Source organism: Budorcas taxicolor, chromosome 19 (assembly GCF_023091745.1).
Source record: "Budorcas taxicolor isolate Tak-1 chromosome 19, Takin1.1, whole genome shotgun sequence".
NCBI lineage: Eukaryota > Metazoa > Chordata > Mammalia > Artiodactyla > Bovidae > Budorcas > Budorcas taxicolor.
In genome coordinates this window covers 61822299-61841569 of record NC_068928.1, presented here as the reverse complement: position 1 = coordinate 61841569, position 19271 = coordinate 61822299, and the positions used below count along the sequence as shown (strand labels likewise).

The 19271-nt window shown below is 47.7% G+C and overlaps 1 protein-coding gene across 1 annotated transcript in view; it reads left to right on the top strand.

The window, feature by feature from the left end:
- Nucleotides 1-2082: 2082 nt before the first annotated feature.
- CEP112 (centrosomal protein 112) overlaps nt 2083-19271 on the top strand; it is a 320978-nt gene continuing 303789 nt past the window's right edge. The window contains exons 1-3 of the mRNA XM_052658249.1: nt 2083-2178; nt 13585-13698; nt 17075-17265. Of these exons, the coding sequence (XP_052514209.1) occupies nt 13593-13698; nt 17075-17265 (297 nt within the window). The 5' untranslated portion in view covers nt 2083-2178; nt 13585-13592. The remainder of the gene's footprint in view (nt 2179-13584; nt 13699-17074; nt 17266-19271) is intronic.

Sequence of the window (19271 nt, the reverse complement as noted above, 5' to 3'; positions counted from 1 at the left end):
ATGCTATCTAGGTTGGTCATAACTTTCCTTCCAAGGAGTAAGCGTCTTTTAATTTCATGGCTGCAGTCACCATCTGCAGTGATTTTGGAGCCCTCAAAAATAAAGTCAGCCACTGTTTCCACTGACTCTTGATTATTCTTGACAGTAAGTGGAAATAATCCATAACAGTGATCCAAAGTCACTGATATTTGCTTTGTGTCTTGTGTTTGCTTTGCAATGCTTAATTAGTTACAGTCCCTCAAATTGTGGGATAAGTTCACATGGAAGCTTTTGAAACCTTGATTTCAGAACATTAGAGAGGAGAAGAAGGTGGTGAATTCCATAGTTTTATGTCTAAGTCAATGTTTTCCAAAATGAAGGGTATTTTGGGGGAGATTTGAGGAGATTTGCAGAGACATTACTTTGCCGACTAAGTTCCATCTAGTCAAGGCTATGGTTTTTCCAGTGGTCATGTATGGATGTGAGAGTTGGACTGTGAAGAAGGCTGAGCACTGAAGAATTGATGCTTTTGAACTGTGCTGTTGGAGAAGACTCTTGAGAGTCCCTTGGACTGCAAGGAGATCCAACCAGTCCATTTTGAAGGAGATCAACCCTGGGATTTCTTTGGAAGGAATGATGCTAAAGCTGAAGCTCCAGTACTTTGGCCACGTCATGCGAAGAGTTGACTCACTGGAAAAGATTTTGATGCTGGGAGGGATTGGGGGCAGGAGGAGAAGGGGACGACAGAGGATGAGATGGCTGGATGGCATCACCGACTCAATGGACGTGAGTCTGAGTGAACTCTGGGAGATGGTAATGGACAGGGAGGCCTGGCGTGCGGCGATTCATGGGGTCACAAAGAGTCGGACACGACTAAGCGACTGAACTGAACTGAACTGAACTGAGGAAGTAAAATTGACAAGACTTGAATCATCTTTAATTTCATTATGTAGAGAATGATTGATTCACATGCTTACATCTCTCTGTATGGTAAGTATGTAAGTTAGTAGAATGGCTTGTAAACTATTTTGTAATTCATTTTCTGTGAGTTTATTAGTAATTCATTTACTGGTATAGGCTGAAATGCTACTTGCAGTGGAGGGTTTGAAAAAAGCATCTTGGAAAGAGTATGATTTCCCTCCGGAAGCTTGAAAGAAACTAGTTACAAATGAATGAATCTTCTATTTTCTTTATGGAAAATTGAAAAGATGCTTCAAGCTGTGTTTATGTTAGATTTGGCATCACACTGCATGTACTGCAAAGATACTGCAGAAGGAATCCTGTTGCGAAATTACATGAAAAACAGTGGTAAACTGAATTTCTTTTAAATGAGTGTTTTTACAATTTAAATTTTGTTTCTGCTCGATATTTTAAAAAATATATATATATAGTTCCGAGCTTTTCTAGAAATGTAATAGAAGGGCAAAGGAAACCAGAGGATAGCAATGCAAACACGGAGATCGCTCCGAGGTGGAAGAGACCTTTTGCGGCAGCAGAAATACATTTTCCACTTGATCTTGCTTTCTGCACAGAATGGTAAACACAAAGTCTTTTCATTTTATTTCAGCGTCTTCAGAATTTGGGGTACGTTCTTTCAGATCTTGGGTAGCTCTGAATCCAAAAAAAAATGTAATGTTCATTTTCTTGTCTAATTCAACGGTATTCGCCTCTGAATTGTGAGATCACTTCTTCAGACTGATTCAGTGTCGTCTGTCCTAATAACGGGCACACCCCTCTGTGAATATCCTGCGACCCCATTTTCTTGGCTCTTTATCTGTTCTTTCTCTACAGCCCCTAAAGTGTGACGGGCTCCTATCCGAGCGGGATACCCGAGGGCAGCAGTGTCCCGACAGCGGTCTGGTCATCCTGCGAGGGTCGGCCTGGGATTGGCCTAGGGGCCGCCAGGCTGGAAGCGAGCCTAGAGGCTGCGCAGAGAACCGGACGTCGTCATGACAACGCCACCAGCGTAGGGGGGCGGGGAAACGCGAGTGCGGAAGTCCCCGCCCCGGCCTGCCGGGCGGGGCCGCCGGGGCCCGGGCGTCGCCATGGCAGCGCCGGGGAGGGGTGTGGCCTGCGGCGGGGCGCCCCCGCCCCGCGGACCCCGCCCGGGCCTGCACGGCGGGCGGCGACCTCGACGCCCGCAAGGGTTTGAAGCCGTTTTGAGGCAGCGGCGGCGGCGGCCGGTCGGAAAGCTTGCACGTAGGGGCGCCAGTTCTGGTTTTCCCGAATTTTGTGCGGGAAGGGGTCGCCCCGGGCCGGCCGCCGTCCAGGCCCCTGGCGCGCGCCGCCGGGGCGTCCGGGCGCGGCGGCCGCGGCTCCGCGTGCGGAGAGGGGACCGGGCGGCGCGGGCCGGGGCTTCTGACGAAGCTGGGGGCCGGCGGGGCGGGTCCGCACGCGGGGCCCGGCTCCCGACCGGGCGGCGCCTGCGCGCAGACGTCGGCGCGCGGCCGCGGGGTCTGGGCCGGGTCGCCCCGCTCTCTGGCCTCCCTCCCTTCTCCGCAGGCCCTCCCCGGGGGGGAGCACTCCCTCCGCAGCCGGGCGGGGGTCCTGGGCGCTCTGGGGGCGGCTCCGGGGAGGCCCGCCCGCCCCCGGCCCGCAGGGCGGACCCGGGCCAGACCCCAGGCTCCCCGGGACGATTGCGGACGCTGCGCGCGGCCTGCCCGCTGATCGTCGTCGAGAGGCCGGACGCGGGGACTCCAGCCGCCCCGTGGGGGTCGGGGTGCGGCGGGGGGCGCTCCCTGGCTCCCTGGCTCCCTGGCCGCCGGCCCCGGCGTCCCCCGGTCTCCGAGGCGATGCCCCTCCTTCGTGGGAAGCTCGGTCAGTGCCTGGTAACTGTCCAAACACCCGGAGGTGCGGGCTGGTGAAACAGGCACCTGTAAACGGGTTTCAAGTTTTGCTTAATGCCCCGCCATCCACTTCAAGTACGACTTGATTGAGCAGAATTGATTTTAGGCGGCTTGCAGGCGTGTGTGTGTTTCGCGTGGCCCGGGGCGGTACCTGTGAGCGGTCTCTCTCTTTGGGGGTGTGGCCGCGTTTCCCCAGGACCTGGAGCACCCTCAGAACCACATCTTAGCCCATTTCCTAGCTGTCAGCAGAGACACGGGTATAAAAAAAGACCAGGAGCTAAATATATTACCGCTATAAGTAAGAGTCATCCAGCTTATTTCTTTTTATGTGATTGGTAGGCACATGCTAAGTGTTTTAAATCTAACTCAAAGACATAGCTTTACTTATTTTTTAAATTCTAATAATTTAAATCTTCAATTCTAATAAGCCATACATAATAAAACTTTTTGATTAGCTGGGATTAACTAGATATAACCTACCTGTAAGAGGTAATTCCTTCAAGGTTTGAAGCAAGAATTCTTTGACGATTTGAACCAATAATTTTGTTTTCATTTTGTTGGAGAATAAATAAGGGATTAGAAAAAGCTGAGTTTTAGCATTGACCAAGTATCACTGATTCTTTATTGTGCTTTTTTAAAAGATATTTATTTGGCTGCACTGGGTCCTTGGTTGCTGCCTGCGGGATCTTCGTTGAGGCATGTAGGGTTTATTTCCCAGACTAGGAATGGAACTTGGGCCTCCTGCATTGGGACCTCAGTGTCTTAGCCATTGGACCACCAGGGAAGTCCCTCTTTACTGTGCTTTTTAAAAAATGTATCCTCCAGTATTGCATATTATTATAGCAATTTGATTGCCTGTCTACTTTCCAAAATACTTCTTGGAGGTATTGCTGATTTATATTTGAATGGCCAACAGATATAATGAATCTGAGAGCTGATGGTTTCAGAGTTTGAATCTGAGCCTTATGCTTAATTTCATGAGTCTTTACAGTTGAGTTTTCATTTCCTCTAACACTGAACTTTGACATCTCCTGCTTATGTCAGAGGATTGCAGGAGAGCTAGTGATTATAGGAATCTTTGTTTCAGCGATAGCTAAAGACCCTGATGCTGGGAGAGATGAAGGCGGGAAGAGAAGAGGACGAAAGAGGATGAGATGGTTGGATGGCATCACTGACTCAATGGACATGAGTTTGGGTAAACTCTGGGAGTTGGTGATGGACAGGGAGGCCTGGCGTGCTGCAGTCCACGGGGTCACAAAGAGTCTGACACGACTGAGTGACTGAGCTGAACTGGTGGACTCTCCCAGGCATGTGTTTGAGTGTGTGGGCAGGGTGAACTGTTTAAGCCTGGAACTGTACTTGGGGTCAGAGCTGTGCTTAAAACTCTGGGTTTCTATGTTTCTATCTGTTTGTTTATCCATTTGATTAATTGCTTTTCAGCTCAATGATAGTAGTATAACATCTGGCAGTGGTATCTTGTTACCAGCTTTCTGTTGATACTTTCTGTTACTGACGGAGTTATGTAAAGTTTGCAGCTAGTTATTGTAGGAATGTAAAACAGAACCAACCGGCCAAATAACCCCAGGCCAACTAACCAATCATTTTATTTAGTCACTAAGTTGTGTCTGACTTTTTGCGACCCCATGGACTGTGGCGCACTGGGCTCTGTCCATGGGATTTCCCAGGCAGGAATACTGGAGTGGGTTGCCATTTCCTCCTCCAGGGGGATCTTCCTGACCCAGGGATTGAACTCTGTCTCCTTGTGTCTCCTGCGTTGACAGTCAAGTTCTTTACCACTGTGCCACCTGGGAGGCCCTAGCTAATCATTAAACGTGATTAAATAAAACAGAATTGACGGTGACCAAGTCTTGAATTCAAAAATATGTTTCTTTTACTGTAATGCAGAAGGTACCATGACCAGTTTTGGTTACCAGAATTAAGGGCAATAGTGTTTCTATTCTAGAAGAACTATTTAGTACTTGGAACAACAACAACAAAAAAACAACCACAGACATATCTTGTTTTATGGCACTTTGCTTTATTACACTTCATAGATACTGTGTTTTTAACAAATTGAAGGTTTGTCGAAGCCCTGCCTGGAACAAGTCCACTGCTTGCCAACAGCATCTGCTTACGTCGTGTCCTTGGGTCACAGTTCGGTGATTCCCAGAACATTTGAAACCCTCCCAAAATGAACACAAACGATGCATAGTGGTACTTTTTCTTTTTTTTTTTTTTTTAGCAATAACGTATTTTTAAAATGAAGGTATGTACCTTTTTAGCATAATGGTATTGAACACGCAATAGACGACAGGATGTGTAAACATACCTTTTATATGAGGGAGCGTCCCTGGTGACTCAGATGGTGCAGCATCCACCTGCCGTGCAGGAGACCTGGGTTCCATCCCTGGGTCAGAAAGATCCCCTGAAGAAGGGAATGGCAGCCTACTCCAGTGTTCATGCCTGAAGAATCCCATGGCCATTCCAGGCCTTTTTTTGTGCACTGGGAAAGCCCCGTGTTCAGGTGACTCGCTTCACCGTGACGTGGTCTGGAATTGAGCCTGCGGTGCCCCTGAGGTCTGCCTGTTTGTCCTGCGGGAGAAGGATGTTCATTTCTTCAGGTAGCTTTTTTTACCAGTCAGTTCTTCAGCTTCCTTCACACGCCATGCGATGTACTAGGCGCCTACTGAGATGCGTCAGACGCGGTCCTGCCTTCCGGGAGCATCTCTCAGGTGGTGGGAGACGTGTGAACAGCGTGCAGTTGTGTGAAGAAAGCGTAAAAGCACCCTGAGCGCTGCCACACAGCTGTGAGCTGTGCACACCCGGATGGAGCGGAGAGTCTGGGCCTCGCGGGGCGAGCCTCAGAAGCGCGCCTGAGCCGCATCTCCTGGCTCGGGGCAGCGGGGCAGCCCGTGAGGAGGGTGAGCGGTCCTCTAAGGAGAGCCGGCCTCAGCGAGTGCGCACCGGCGGGCAGCGCTGGCCGGGCAAGGGCGTCCGTGGGCGTCCGTGGGCCGCGCGTGTGTGTGGGCTGTGGTCATCCGTGGGGCGGTTTGTGAGGCCCTGTGTGTGCGTGTGTGTGTGTGTGTGGTATGGGCATCCGTGGGTGGTTGGTTAGGCCCTGTGTGTCTGTGTGTGTGGTGTGGTTATCTGTGGGGCGGTGAGTGAGGCCGTGTGTGTGTGTGCGTGCGTGTGTGTGTGTGTGTGTGGGGTGTGGTCATCTGTGGGTGGTTGGTTAGGCCCTGTGTGTCTGTGTGTGTGTGTGTGTGTGTCTCTGTATTTGTGTGTTGTGTCTGTGTGTCTCTGTGTGTATGTGTCTGTGTGTGTGTCTCTGTGTGTTGTGTGTCTGTGCGTGTCTCGCTCTGTGTATTTGTGTGTCTGTCTGTCTTGTGTCTGTGTGTTGTGTCTGTGTGTCTCTGTGTGTGTCTGGGATGTGTCTGTGTGTCTGTCTATGTGTGTCTGTGTATGTGTCTGTCTCTGTGTGTGTGTCTCTGTGTGTATGTGTGTCTGTGTCTGTCTCTGTGTATTTGTGTGTGTGTCTGTGTGTTGTGTGTCTGTGTGAGTGTGTCTGTGTGTGTCTCTCTCTGTGTCTGTGTGTGTCTGTCTTGTGTCTGTGTGTTGCGTTGTGTCTGTGTTGTGTGTGTGTGTGTCTGTGTTGTCTGTGTGTGTCTGTATTTGTGTGTCTGTCTGTCTGTGTGTGTGTCTCTCTCTCTGTGTGTGCCTGTCTGTGTTGTGTCTGTCTCTGTGTATGTGTGTGTATGTGTGTGTCTGTCTGTGTTGTGTCTGTCTCTGTGTATGTGTGTGTGTGTGTGTGTGTCTGTGTTGTGTCTGTCTCTGTGTATTTGTGTGTGTGTGTCTGTCTGTGTGTCTGTGTGTGTGTGTGTCTGTCTGTGTTGTGTCTGTCTCTGTGTATGTGTGTGTGTGTGTGTGTCTGTGTTGTGTCTGTCTCTGTGTATTTGTGTGTGTGTGTGTCTGTGTGTGTGTGTCTGTGTGTGTGTCTCTCTGTGTGTGCCTGTGTTGTGTCTGTCTCTGTGTTTGTGTGTGTGTCTCTCTGTGTGTCTGTCTGTCTGTGTTGTGTCTGTGTGTGTGTCTGTGTGTGTCTGTGTTGTGTCTGTGTGTGTGTGTATTTGTGTGTGTGTCTGTCTTGTGTCTGTGTGTTGTGTTGTGTCTGTGTTGTGTCTGTGTGTGTGTGTCTGTGTGTGTGTGTGTGTCTCTGTGTGTGCCTGTCTGTGTTGTGTCTGTCTCTGTGTATTTGTGTGTGTGTGTGTGTGTCTGTCTGTGTTGTGTCTGTCTCTGTGTATGTGTGTGTGTGTCTGTCTGTCTGTCTGTGTTGTGTCTGTCTCTGTGTATTTGTGTGTGTGTGTGTGTTGTGTCTGTGTGTCTGTATTTGTGTGTGTGTCTGTCTGTGTGTGTGTGTGTGTGTCTCTCTGTGTGTGCCTGTCTGTGTTGTGTCTGTCTCTGTGTATGTGTGTGTGTGTGTGTGTGTGTGTGTCTGTCTGTGTGTGTGTGTCTCTGTGTGTGCCTCTGTGTTGTGTCTGTCTCTGTGTATTTGTGTGTGTGTGTCTCTCTGTGTGTGTCTGTCTGTGTTGTGTCTGTCTCTGTGTATTTGTGTGTGTGTGTGTGTGTTGTGTCTGTGTGTGTCTGTATTTGTGTGTGTGTCTGTCTGTGTGTGTGTCTCTCTGTGTGTGCCTGTCTGTGTTGTGTCTGTCTCTGTGTATGTGTGTGTGTGTGTCTGTCTGTGTTGTGTCTGTCTCTGTGTATTTGTGTGTGTGTGTGTCTGTGTGTGTGTGTCTCTCTGTGTGTGCCTGTGTTGTGTCTGTCTCTGTGTTTGTGTGTGTGTCTCTGTGTGTGTGTGTGTCTGTCTGTGTTGTGTCTGTTTGTGTGTGTGTCTGTGTGTGTCTGTGTTGTGTCTGTGTGTGTCTGTATTTGTGTGTGTGTCTGTCTTGTGTCTGTGTGTTGTGTTGTGTCTGTGTGTGTCTGTGTTGTGTCTGTGTGTGTGTGTCTGTCTGTGTGTGTGTGTGTGTCTCTGTGTGTGTGTGTCTGTGTTGTGTCTGTGTTGTGTCTGTCTCTGTGTATGTGTGTGTGTGTGTCTGTCTGTGTTGTGTCTGTCTCTGTGTATTTGTGTGTGTGTGTGTGTGTTGTGTCTGTGTGTGTCTGTATTTGTGTGTGTGTCTGTCTGTGTTGTGTCTGTCTCTGTGTATTTGTGTGTGTGTGTCTGTGTGTGTGTGTCTCTCTGTGTGTGCCTGTGTTGTGTCTGTCTCTGTGTTTGTGTGTGTGTCTCTCTGTGTGTGTGTGTCTGTCTGTGTTGTGTCTGTTTGTGTGTGTGTCTGTGTGTGTCTGTGTTGTGTCTGTGTGTGTCTGTATTTGTGTGTGTGTCTGTCTTGTGTCTGTGTGTTGTGTTGTGTCTGTGTTGTGTCTGTGTGTGTCTGTGTTGTGTCTGTGTGTGTGTGTCTGTGTGTGTGTGTGTGTCTCTGTGTGTGTGTGTCTGTGTTGTGTCTGTGTTGTGTCTGTCTCTGTGTATGTGTGTGTGTGTGTGTCTGTCTGTGTTGTGTCTGTCTCTGTGTATTTGTGTGTGTGTGTGTGTTGTGTCTGTGTGTCTGTATTTGTGTGTGTGTCTGTCTGTCTGTGTGTGTGTGTGTCTCTCTGTGTGTGCCTGTCTGTGTTGTGTCTGTCTCTGTGTATGTGTGTGTGTGTGTGTGTCTGTGTGTGTGTGTCTGTCTGTGTGTGTGTGTCTCTGTGTGTGCCTCTGTGTTGTGTCTGTCTCTGTGTATTTGTGTGTGTGTGTCTCTCTGTGTGTGTCTGTCTGTGTTGTGTCTGTCTCTGTGTATTTGTGTGTGTGTGTGTGTGTTGTGTCTGTGTGTGTCTGTATTTGTGTGTGTGTCTGTCTGTGTGTGTGTCTCTCTGTGTGTGCCTGTCTGTGTTGTGTCTGTCTCTGTGTATGTGTGTGTGTGTCTGTCTGTGTTGTGTCTGTCTGTGTATTTGTGTGTGTGTGTGTCTGTGTGTGTGTGTCTCTCTGTGTGTGCCTGTGTTGTGTCTGTCTCTGTGTTTGTGTGTGTGTCTCTCTGTGTGTGTGTGTCTGTCTGTGTTGTGTCTGTTTGTGTGTGTCTGTGTGTGTCTGTGTTGTGTCTGTGTGTGTCTGTATTTGTGTGTGTCTGTCTTGTGTCTGTGTGTTGTGTTGTGTCTGTGTTGTGTCTGTGTGTGTCTGTGTTGTGTCTGTGTGTGTGTCTGTCTGTGTGTGTGTGTGTCTGTGTGTGTGTGTGTCTGTGTTGTGTCTGTGTTGTGTCTGTCTCTGTGTATGTGTGTGTGTGTGTCTGTCTGTGTTGTGTCTGTCTCTGTGTATTTGTGTGTGTGTGTTGTGTCTGTGTGTGTCTGTATTTGTGTGTGTGTCTGTCTGTGTGTGTGTCTCTCTGTGTGTGCCTGTCTGTGTTGTGTCTGTCTCTGTGTATGTGTGTGTGTGTGCCTGTCTGTGTTGTGTCTGTCTCTGTGTATTTGTGTGTGTGTGTGTCTGTGTGTGTGTGTCTCTCTGTGTGTGCCTGTGTTGTGTCTGTCTCTGTGTTTGTGTGTGTGTCTCTCTGTGTGTGTGTGTCTGTGTTGTGTCTGTTTGTGTGTGTGTCTGTGTGTGTCTGTGTTGTGTCTGTGTGTGTCTGTATTTGTGTGTGTGTCTGTCTTGTGTCTGTGTGTTGTGTTGTGTCTGTGTTGTGTCTGTGTGTGTCTGTGTTGTGTCTGTGTGTGTGTGTCTGTCTGTGTGTGTGTGTGTGTCTCTGTGTGTGTGTGTCTGTGTTGTGTCTGTGTTGTGTCTGTCTCTGTGTGTGTGTGTGTGTGTGTGCCTGTCTGTGTTGTGTCTGTCTCTGTGTATTTGTGTGTGTGTGTGTCTCTCTGTGTGTGTGTCTGTGTTGTGTCTGTGTGTGTGTCTGTCTGTGTGTGTGTGTGTCTCTGTGTGTGTCTGTGTTGTGTCTGTCTCTGTGTATGTGTGTGTGTGTGTCTGTGTTGTGTCTGTCTCTGTGTATTTGTGTGTGTGTGTGTCTGTGTGTGTGTGTCTCTGTGTGTGCCTGTGTTGTGTCTGTCTCTGTGTTTGTGTGTGTGTCTCTGTGTGTGTGTCTGTCTGTCTGTGTTGTGTCTGTTTGTGTGTGTGTCTGTGTGTGTCTGTGTTGTGTCTGTGTGTGTCTGTATTTGTGTGTGTGTCTGTCTTGTGTCTGTGTGTTGTGTTGTGTCTGTTGTGTTTGTGTGTGTGTCTCTGTGTGTGTCTGTGTTGTGTCTGTCTCTGTGTGTGTGTGTGTGTGTGTCTCTCTGTGTGTGCCTGTCTGTGTTGTGTCTGTCTCTGTGTATGTGTGTGTGTGTGCCTGTCTGTGTTGTGTCTGTCTCTGTGTATGTGTGTGTGTGTGTGTCTCTCTGTGTGTGCCTGTCTGTGTTGTGTCTGTCTCTGTGTATTTGTGTGTGTGTGTGTGTCTGTCTGTCTGTCTGTCTGTCTGTGGCGGGAGAGACGGGCTGGGAAGGCGCCGCCCTGCGCGGCCTGCCTGGGTCTGGGCTCAGCGGTCGCCCGCGCCCTGGAGGCGGGAGGTCAGGGCCTGAGCTCCGGGCGCAGGACTGGGGGGGACGCGGGAGGGCGTCCTCGGGCCGCGGCGGTGAGCGGGGCACGGGCGGGTTTGGAGGTGTTTCTGGGTGTTTGTTCTTCACGGTCACGGTCGAGGAGGTCGTCGGCGGGGGCGGGCGGGCCGGTGCGGACAGTCAGGGCGCCGCGCAGACGCGCAGCCGGCGCGCACCGCGTCGGGAAGAGGAGCGGGGAGGCGCGGGGGAGCGCCTGGCGCGGCCCTGCCTCTGCGGCCGGCGGGAGGTGGGCCCTGGAGGGGAGGAGCCGGGAGGCCTCGGCGCTGCCGCGGAGCAGGACTGCTGAGGCGCCCGGCCGAGCCTCGGTCACGCGGGCAGGGCGGCTGGGGGCCCGATTGGGGGTGCGGCTGGAAGAGCCGTCGGTGGGAGCCGCGTGCTGGTCCCGCGCGAGGGGAGCCTGGCTCAGCTCCGGCCAGACCGGCTGCGTGCGGAGCCCGTGTGCGGAGGGGCCGACCCTGCGCCGGAGGAGGCCCTGGGACCCGGCGCCGGAGGAGGCCCTGGGCGGCGTTGGGAGTGGGACGCGGGGCGGAGAGGCGCAGCCGGGCTTTTCTCCAAAGGTGCCATTTGCAGATTTGAATCAATGTCATTTGAACGAATGACAGATGGGAACCGTGTCTCGCGTAGAGACAGTACCCAGGCATTTCAGAACTTAGAGGAATGTGTGGACTCTTGAGTAGATTTTAACTTAAGGAGTCTTGTCAAAACCTATGTTTCTGACTTTGGGGGTTCACCCGTTTATAATCAGTGTTTTTCCTGTTGATCAGGAAGAAATCCGAGGACCAGTATTTTAAGTTTTTGATGGGAGTTAAACATTGTACACTTATGGACATTAAAAATCGCTTTTTTGCTATATACAGTTTGATTAATTTTTACACATACATAGGATAGGTTCTTCGGAGAAGGCAATGGCACCCCACTCCAGTACTCTTGCCTGGAAAATCCCATGGACGCAGGAGCCTGGCAAGCTGCAGTCCACAGGGTCGCTAGGAGTCAGACACGACTGAGCGACTTCCCTTTCACTTTTCACTTTCGTGCATTGGAGAAGGAAATGGCAACCCACTCCAGTGTTCTTGCCTGGAGAATCCCAGGGACGGGGGAGCCTGGTGGGCTGCCGTCTATGGGGTCGCACAGGGTCGGACAGGACTGAAGCGACTTAGCAGCAGCACCAGAATAGGTTCTTATAGCCTGCACAGCCAGCATGTAGAACAATTCCAGGACCCATGTGACTTCCTCCCCTGCCCCATCCCGTTGCTAACCCAGTGAGCGAGCCTGTGTGCCGGTACTTTGTCTTTGTGCCTGGAGTTTCTGCCTTTTCTAGGGTGTCACACGGGGGATACGGTCATGCCGTCTGTGGCCTTGGAGAATGGCTTCTTCGACTTGGGTTGACGCACTCGCAGCTCCCCCACGCTGTCGGGTGTATCAGCACTTCTTTCCTTGTGTTTCATTGTGTGAATGAACCACAGTTGGTTTATCCATTTCCCAAGGGAGGGACACTTGTTTGGATTCCAGTGTTTGGAATTGGTTACAGAAGAAAAAAACCGTGGTTACAGAAGAAGAAAGCTGTTATAAACAGTATATTCAGGCTTCCCTGTGAATGTGGATTCTGTTTCATTTGGATAAATGCCTAAGACTAGGAGTTTTGAGTCCTATGCTGTGTGCCTAACTGGCTAGGAAATGTCTGCTTTCCAGAGTGGGTGCATGGCGCCGTGCTCCTGCCAGCCGTGCGCGTCTGCCTCTTCTGCCCCTGCTGCTGCTGCTCTCGGGTCCCGTTCCTGTTGTTGCTCCCGTTGTTGTTGCTCCCGTTGTTCTGTTCCTGTTGTTCCGTCGTTGCTGCTGCTGCTGTTCTGTCGCTCTGTGCCCTCAGCAGGTTTGGTATTGTCTGCGTTTCTGAGTCTAGCTGTCCTCATAGGAGGGTAGTGATGTCTCGCTGTGGTTCTCATTAGCATCTGTCTACTGATTAGTGATGTACAGCATCTTCTTCACCTGCTTACGTGTCAGCTGTACATCTTCTTTTGTAAAGGAACTGATTTTTTTGCCGATCACTTTTATTGGGCTATTTGTTTGCTTGTGGCTTAGTTTTACAGTCCTTTATGTGTTCTTGACAAGGTCCTTTCTGAGAGAAATGCAGTGCTTCCTCCCAGTCTGTACCTTGTCTTTTCAGCTCCTGAACAGATTTCTTTGCAGAACAGAAGTTTTTAATTTTGATGAAGTCTAATATATCAATTTTTTCTTTTATGGGTAGTGCTTTTAATGTTGTATCTCAGAAATCCTTGACTGACTTCAAGTCATGAAGGTTTTTTTCCTGTGTTTTCTTGTTTTATAGTTTTACATTTTACACTTAGGTCTATGATTTATTTTAAGTTAATTTTCAGTTCAGTTGCTCAGTCATGTCCAACTCTTTGTGACCCCAGAGACTGCAGCATGCCAGGCCTCCCTGTTCATCACCAACTCCTAGAGTTTATTCAAACTCATGTCCATTGAGTTGGTGATGCCATCCAACCATCTCATCCTCTGTCATCCCCTTCTCCTCCTGCCTTCAATCTTTCCCAGCATCTGGGTCTTTTCCAATGAGTCAGCTCTTCACATCAGGTGGCCAAAGTATTGGAGTTTCAGCTTTAGCATCAGTCCTTCCAATGAATATTCAGGACTGATCTTTAGGATGGACTGGTTGGATCTCCTTGCAGTCCAAGGGACTCTCAAGAGTCTTCTTCAACACCACACTTCAAAAACCCTCAGTTCTTCGGTGCTCAGCTTTCTTTATAGGCCAGCACTCACATCCATACATGACTACTGGAAAAACCATAGCTTTGACTAGACGGACCTTTGTTGGCATAGTGATGTCTCTGCTTTTTAATAAGCTGCCTAGGTTTGCAGTGTTTATAATGCTTCTTAAAATCAGGTAAAGTGAGTCTTCCAAACTTCTTGTTCTTTTTCAGAATTATTTCTGCTATTCTAATTCCTTTAACTTTCCATGTAAATTTTAGAGTCAGCTTGTGTATTTCTGTAGGAACACTGCTGGGAATTTTAGTGGAACTGCGTCATATCTGTAGATCAATTTGGGGGTGTTCAATACTAATGAATTTTATTTGATCTCTTCCAACAGTTATGTAGTTTTCAGCATACAGACATTATTGTTTTAATTTTAAATATTTTACAGGCTGAATTATGGAAATGGGAAGTGAAGAAGAAAAATGGGAGAAGCTGGATGCAGAATTTGATCACTTTGTGGTAGATATGAAGCCTTTTGTTCTAAAGTTACCCCATAGGTCAGGTAAGATTATGTTTGAAAATTAGGTTCTTAGCATTAATTTTTTTCTTTGTATTATTTAGCCAAACCAGTGAACTTCCAATATGGAAAGAAAACTGAGTTTGTTTAATAACAGTTTTCATCTTATAAAGGACTGTTTACTCTGAGCTGCTCGAGGGAACATGGAAATTCAGCGATGATGATGTCCTCCTGAACCATGGCAAGGTCTTAACATGTTACCCGTCCATGTCAGGAGCTTAAAGTGCATGAATCTTTCAAGTTAGCCGAACGGTTTTTTCCTGGGACTTTTTCCTCCTCCCATGGAAATGGTTCCTTTCAGGAGCTTACTGTCCACCTGTCTCTGACCCTTTTGTTTATTAAAGCAGAAAGTAATCTGTTAATCTTCCCTGCTTATTGGTTGACTGAATAAAATCAACTGTAAATGAGTTTTTGTTGCTGTCTTGCTTGCAGTTCATAACCTGTTACCCTTTGAGAGTTTTTGTCTCAAGTCAGAGATTTTCAGATAATTTAAGGCTTATCAGAGAGCAGTTAAAGAGACTGTGAGGAGCTTGGAAGCTTCTCTGAGTTCAGTTCAGTTCAGTCGCTCAGTCGTGTCCAACTCTTTGCAACCCCATGAATCGCCGCACGCCAGGCCTCCCTGTCCATTACCATCTCCCAGAGTTCACTCAGACTCACGGCCATTGAGTCAGTGACGCCATCCAGTCATCTCATCCTCTGTCGTCCCCTTCTCCTCCTGCCCCCAATCCCTCCCAGCATCAGAGTTTTTTCCAATGAGTCAACTCTTCGCATGAGGTGGCCAAAGTACTGGAGTTTCGGCTTCAGCATCATTCCTTCCAAAGAAATCCCAGGGCTGATCTCCTTTAGGATGGACTGGCTGAATCTCCTTGCAGTCCAAGGGACTCTCAAGAGTCTTCTCCAACACCACAGTTCAAAAGCATCAATTCTTCGGCGCTCAGCCTTCTTCACAGTCCAACTCTCACATCCATACATGACCACAGGAAAAACCATAGCCTTGACTAGACGGACCTTAGTCGGCAAAGTAATGTCTCTGCTTTTGAATATGCTATCTAGGTGGGTCATAACTTTCCTTCCAAGGAGTAAGCGTCTTTTAATTTCATGGCTGCAGTCACCATCTGCAGTGATTTTGGAGCCCCCCAAAATAAAGTCTGACACTGTTTCCACTGTTTCCCCATCTATTTCCCATGGAGTGATGGGACCGGAGGCCATGCTCTTCGTTTTCTGAACGTTTAGCTTTAAGCCAACTTTTCCACTCTCCTCTTTCACTTTCATCAAGAGGCTCTTTAGCTCTCTCAGTTATGGCAGCCATTAAGGCTGGCTGTAAATCTGTTTTTGGAGCTTTTGAGTGTAGGGTTAGGAGTGGGGACAAGAAATGGGCATTTACCCGAGTTTTGTCCAGGTTCCCTCTAACTCTGAGATGCCTAGTGAGCTTAACATTCAAAAGGAGGAGCCGAGTCAGCACAGACCTTCGCCCCGGGGAGGAGGGAGTGCAGGGTTTGGGTCCACACCCTGCGTCCTCCTCCGTGCAGGCGTCGCCTGCGGCCCGCCGAGCCCACGGGTTTGGCTCGGTCTTCCCTTCACGGGCTTCCTGTGGCCTCTCCTCTTGCTTTTTGGGTGGTAACCTCTTTTTTCTTCCTCTGCTGTTCTTACAGGGAGCATTCCTGTCCCCTGGCTCGTTCACAGTTAGTTGGACTAGTATTTAGTGGTGTTTCTACGTTGTGTTCTCGTCTGATATTCACTGTTTTTTCCTTCTTGTGTTAGATCTGCTGATTAGGATGAATGTATATTAAAATCTCTCATTATAAATGTACTCCAAGTCAAACTATGTTCATATTTCATCTTTTAAAAAGGGATTTGGGGTATCTAGAATGGGATTAATTGTAATCTTTGGTTTGTGACTCATTGTGGATATCGGTACATCCCTGGTGCTTTTTTATGCCATTAATTCATAATGAAAGCTCAGAAACTCACATCCCTGTCAAGACCTGACCATTCATATAACTTCAATCTCATTACAGCTAAATTCTACTTCCTTTCCCCCCATTATTTTATGAGGTTTTCATTAGCCAAATGGTTGCACTAAGCTCTGTTCATTTGAATGTTAAATGTTAATAGATTTCAGTTTGCCCCAGGACATATAGAAATGCAGTTTGAAAAGCCACTTCCTTAAGTTGATCTGTTTTACTTGCTGTTTTCTTTTTGTACAAAGTACGCCTGATGTTGGCGCTTCCCTGGTAGCTTGGCTGGTAAAGAATCCACCTGTAACGCAGGAGACCCTGTTTCAATTCCTGGGTCGGGAAGATCCACTGCAGAAGGGAAAGGCTACCCATTCCAGTATACGGGGTTGCAAAGAGTCGTACATGACTGAGCCACTTTCACACCCGGTATTTCAGGAAGTTTCTTTTGTGATTATATAATTTTCAAAACTAAAAATACAAAGTTCTTTAGAGACTGCTCTTATACCTGGAGTGATAAATCCAGCATGAGCAAAGTGGTAAATCAACCCCAGGGATGTTTGTAGGTAAAACAATGAACGAATATGACCTTTAGAGACTAAGAGATTAAAGCAGATTTATGATTTGTGTTAGATATATAATCCTGAAATTGAGTTAGACAGAAAAGATTAATGTTGAAATAGACTTGGTGAGCCCTGAAAACAGTTCTGTGTCACGGTGAGATGAGGCAGTCAATAGGCCATTTTATGTGGATTAAACTGTGGTACATTTTTAAGGTAGTTTTGAAAAGGATAATTATTTTTCAAAACCATATGTAAATACAATAACCCTGAAATAGTTTTAGAGAGGTTAAAAGAAAATCCTGAATAAATCATCCACAAAACCCTGAAAATCATCAGCTTTAATAAATAAAACATTTGAGATTCAATTTTAGATAGAGTTTAAAATGCTTAAGTTTGCATTTTCTCTCTCGTGGTTTTAAAATTATAGAAAGATTTTTCAACACAACTAAAATTATTTTAGAGATGATTTTACAGCAACACTTTTGTCTCAGAGATTTATCTGATGGTAATCCTGGAACTCTAATCGACTGATAAAGCTCAACTCTAGCCCAGGGGTGGTGGACTGCAGCCCCTTTCCACATCCCACCTGCGGCCTTTTCTGTGAAGACCGATTAGAAAACAGCCGTGACCCCTGGTGGATGCGTGGTGCGAGCAATTCCTTGCAAACTGGAGACACTGTGTGGAAGATCACCTGGGCCTGCAAAACCGAAATGTTCGCTGTCTGGTGCTTTACAGAAAAGATCCGCTAGCCCCTGTGCTGGACGAGAGCAGTGTTTTATGGGTCTGTAAGGGAATGTTGTGTTCTCTGAGAAATGCAACCTAACAGCCCCTGTGTGTGTCTAGAACGGCAGCGGTGCGCACTCTGGATCAGAAAGCTGTGTGAGCCTTCAGGCACTGGCACCGGCATCCCGGGCAGGAAGAACCGCAACTTGTACGCCAAGCTCCTGCTGCACATGCTGCGGCGAGGGGTGCTCGAGGGCCCGTTCACGCAGCGCCCGGAGCCGGGGACCCTCAGAGCCCTGCCTTCCTACATGGTAGGTGTGCGTGCGCCAAGCGCCTTACTGCCCGTGCCCAGGCCGGGGCGCTCGAGGGCCCGTTCACACAGCACCCGAGGGTCATTTGTTAAGTTACACGTCCGAGATAGGTGGTGCTGCTGCCGCTAAGTCGCTTCAGTCGTGTCCGACTCTGCGTGACCCCACAGACGGCAGCCCACCAGGCTCCCCCGTCCCTGGGATCCTCCAGGCAAGAGCACTGGAGTGGGTTGCCATTTCCTTCTCCAATGCATGAAAGTGAAAAGTGAAAGTGAAGTCGCTCACTCGTGTCCGACTCTTAGCGACCCCATGCATAGGTGTTAGTGAACGCAATCTTTTTGCTCCCTGATTCAGTTTTTCCCACCTTGAATGGCGCTTCGAGCCTGGGCTCTGAGGGGACTGCACTTAATGGATTCAGTCACCACACAGTATTCTACAATATTTCTTTAAAAATTAAAATTAATTTTCAAGCCTTAATGTCCCACTAAATTTCACTGGGTTATATTAGTTTTCACTGGATTACACTAATAATGTATAGATGTCAGTACATTCTAGCTTCTGAAGCTTTCTGGATGTTAACATGATTTTGACCGAACTTCAGAACAGTGACGGTGAGGGAAGCCGGGTGTGCTGCAGCACACGGGGTCTCAAAGTCAGACACAGCTCAGCCACTGGACAGCGAGTATGTTTTACTTAGTGCATATGAGAGGTTGGATTGAATGACTTCTAATGTTCTTTATAATCTAATAAAATGGCAATCATTAGAGTTTAGAAGTGATTTTCTGTACTTTGATTTCATTATCAAAAGGCAGGTTTGTCACAGAGGCAGCTGCCCTTGTGCTTGGTTGAGTACTCACTGTCTTGGGCCTCATAACCGTGAGATGGGTCTTGGTTTATGTGGTGTTTGGATACTTGAGAAATCTGTAGGTGTTGGTGGTTGCTGATAGATACATATTTATTAAAAAAACGAGAAACCCTGTAGAACTTTGGTGCAGCATATGTTAAGATTTGACTATTTTATCCGTTGAACCAAAGTTCAGTCAAGAGGCCTGCTGCACACTAGAGGGCCATCTCTGTTATGCATGGCAGAGTGCCAGCACCCTGAGGCTCTGCTTTCTGCGGTAAACTGTGGCCGTGGTTTCCTTAAGACCAGGAGTCTTTGGGGTGGTAGTTACTTGACTTGACAATTGATTAAGCATTGAAGTGACTTCCTCAATTAAAAAGAAACAGCTGTGCTTGTTTGACTTGGGATAGAGGGTCATGTGTCCCCTTCCCTAGAGAACAGCCCCTGGAGAATTTTTTGAGTAGAATTGGCAGGATTACAGTTAATGCAAACTTTATATGCAGAGTTTCCTTCAGAAATGTGTCATGAAGCCGGTCTTCCATGAGGAGAAATAAATGGGCTGGTGTCTTTCTTCCTAATGACTGAAGAGAGAACATGTTCTGAAACATATTCAGATGCTGGAATACAAGCGTGCTGTGCCGTGTTTTCCCACTCACGCTCATATTATGGGATCATAGGAAAGGGCCTTAGTTTATACACAATAATAATAACACAGAAGCCTAGAGACCTGTCTTGGATTTTTCGGCTAGGTCGTGGCATGGCCAGAACTAAATTCTAGGTCTTCAACTCTGTTATTACCAATGATGAAGAGGTTTCTGATCTTTATTGATTTTGGTTTCTCTGCCTACTGATTTGTATGTGTGTGTGTATATGTGTGTGCATGCCCACAGAGTAATGATCGCAGAACGAAATAGGTGAGCACAAAAAGGACCTTTTCATTGTCTTTTCAGAAAGCTAATATTCCTTTGTAATATAAATCATTATTATCATATGTGTCTGTCATATAATTTTATGATTTATCAAATTTAAACATCAGGTAACTAAAATGTGAGCCATTCATTTTTATGTATTTTACTATTTCGTTGAATATGTTTTTATATAATTAAAGTTGAGTATTTAAAAGGTTGTTATCAAACTTGAAACTTGATGGAAATCTTAACTGATT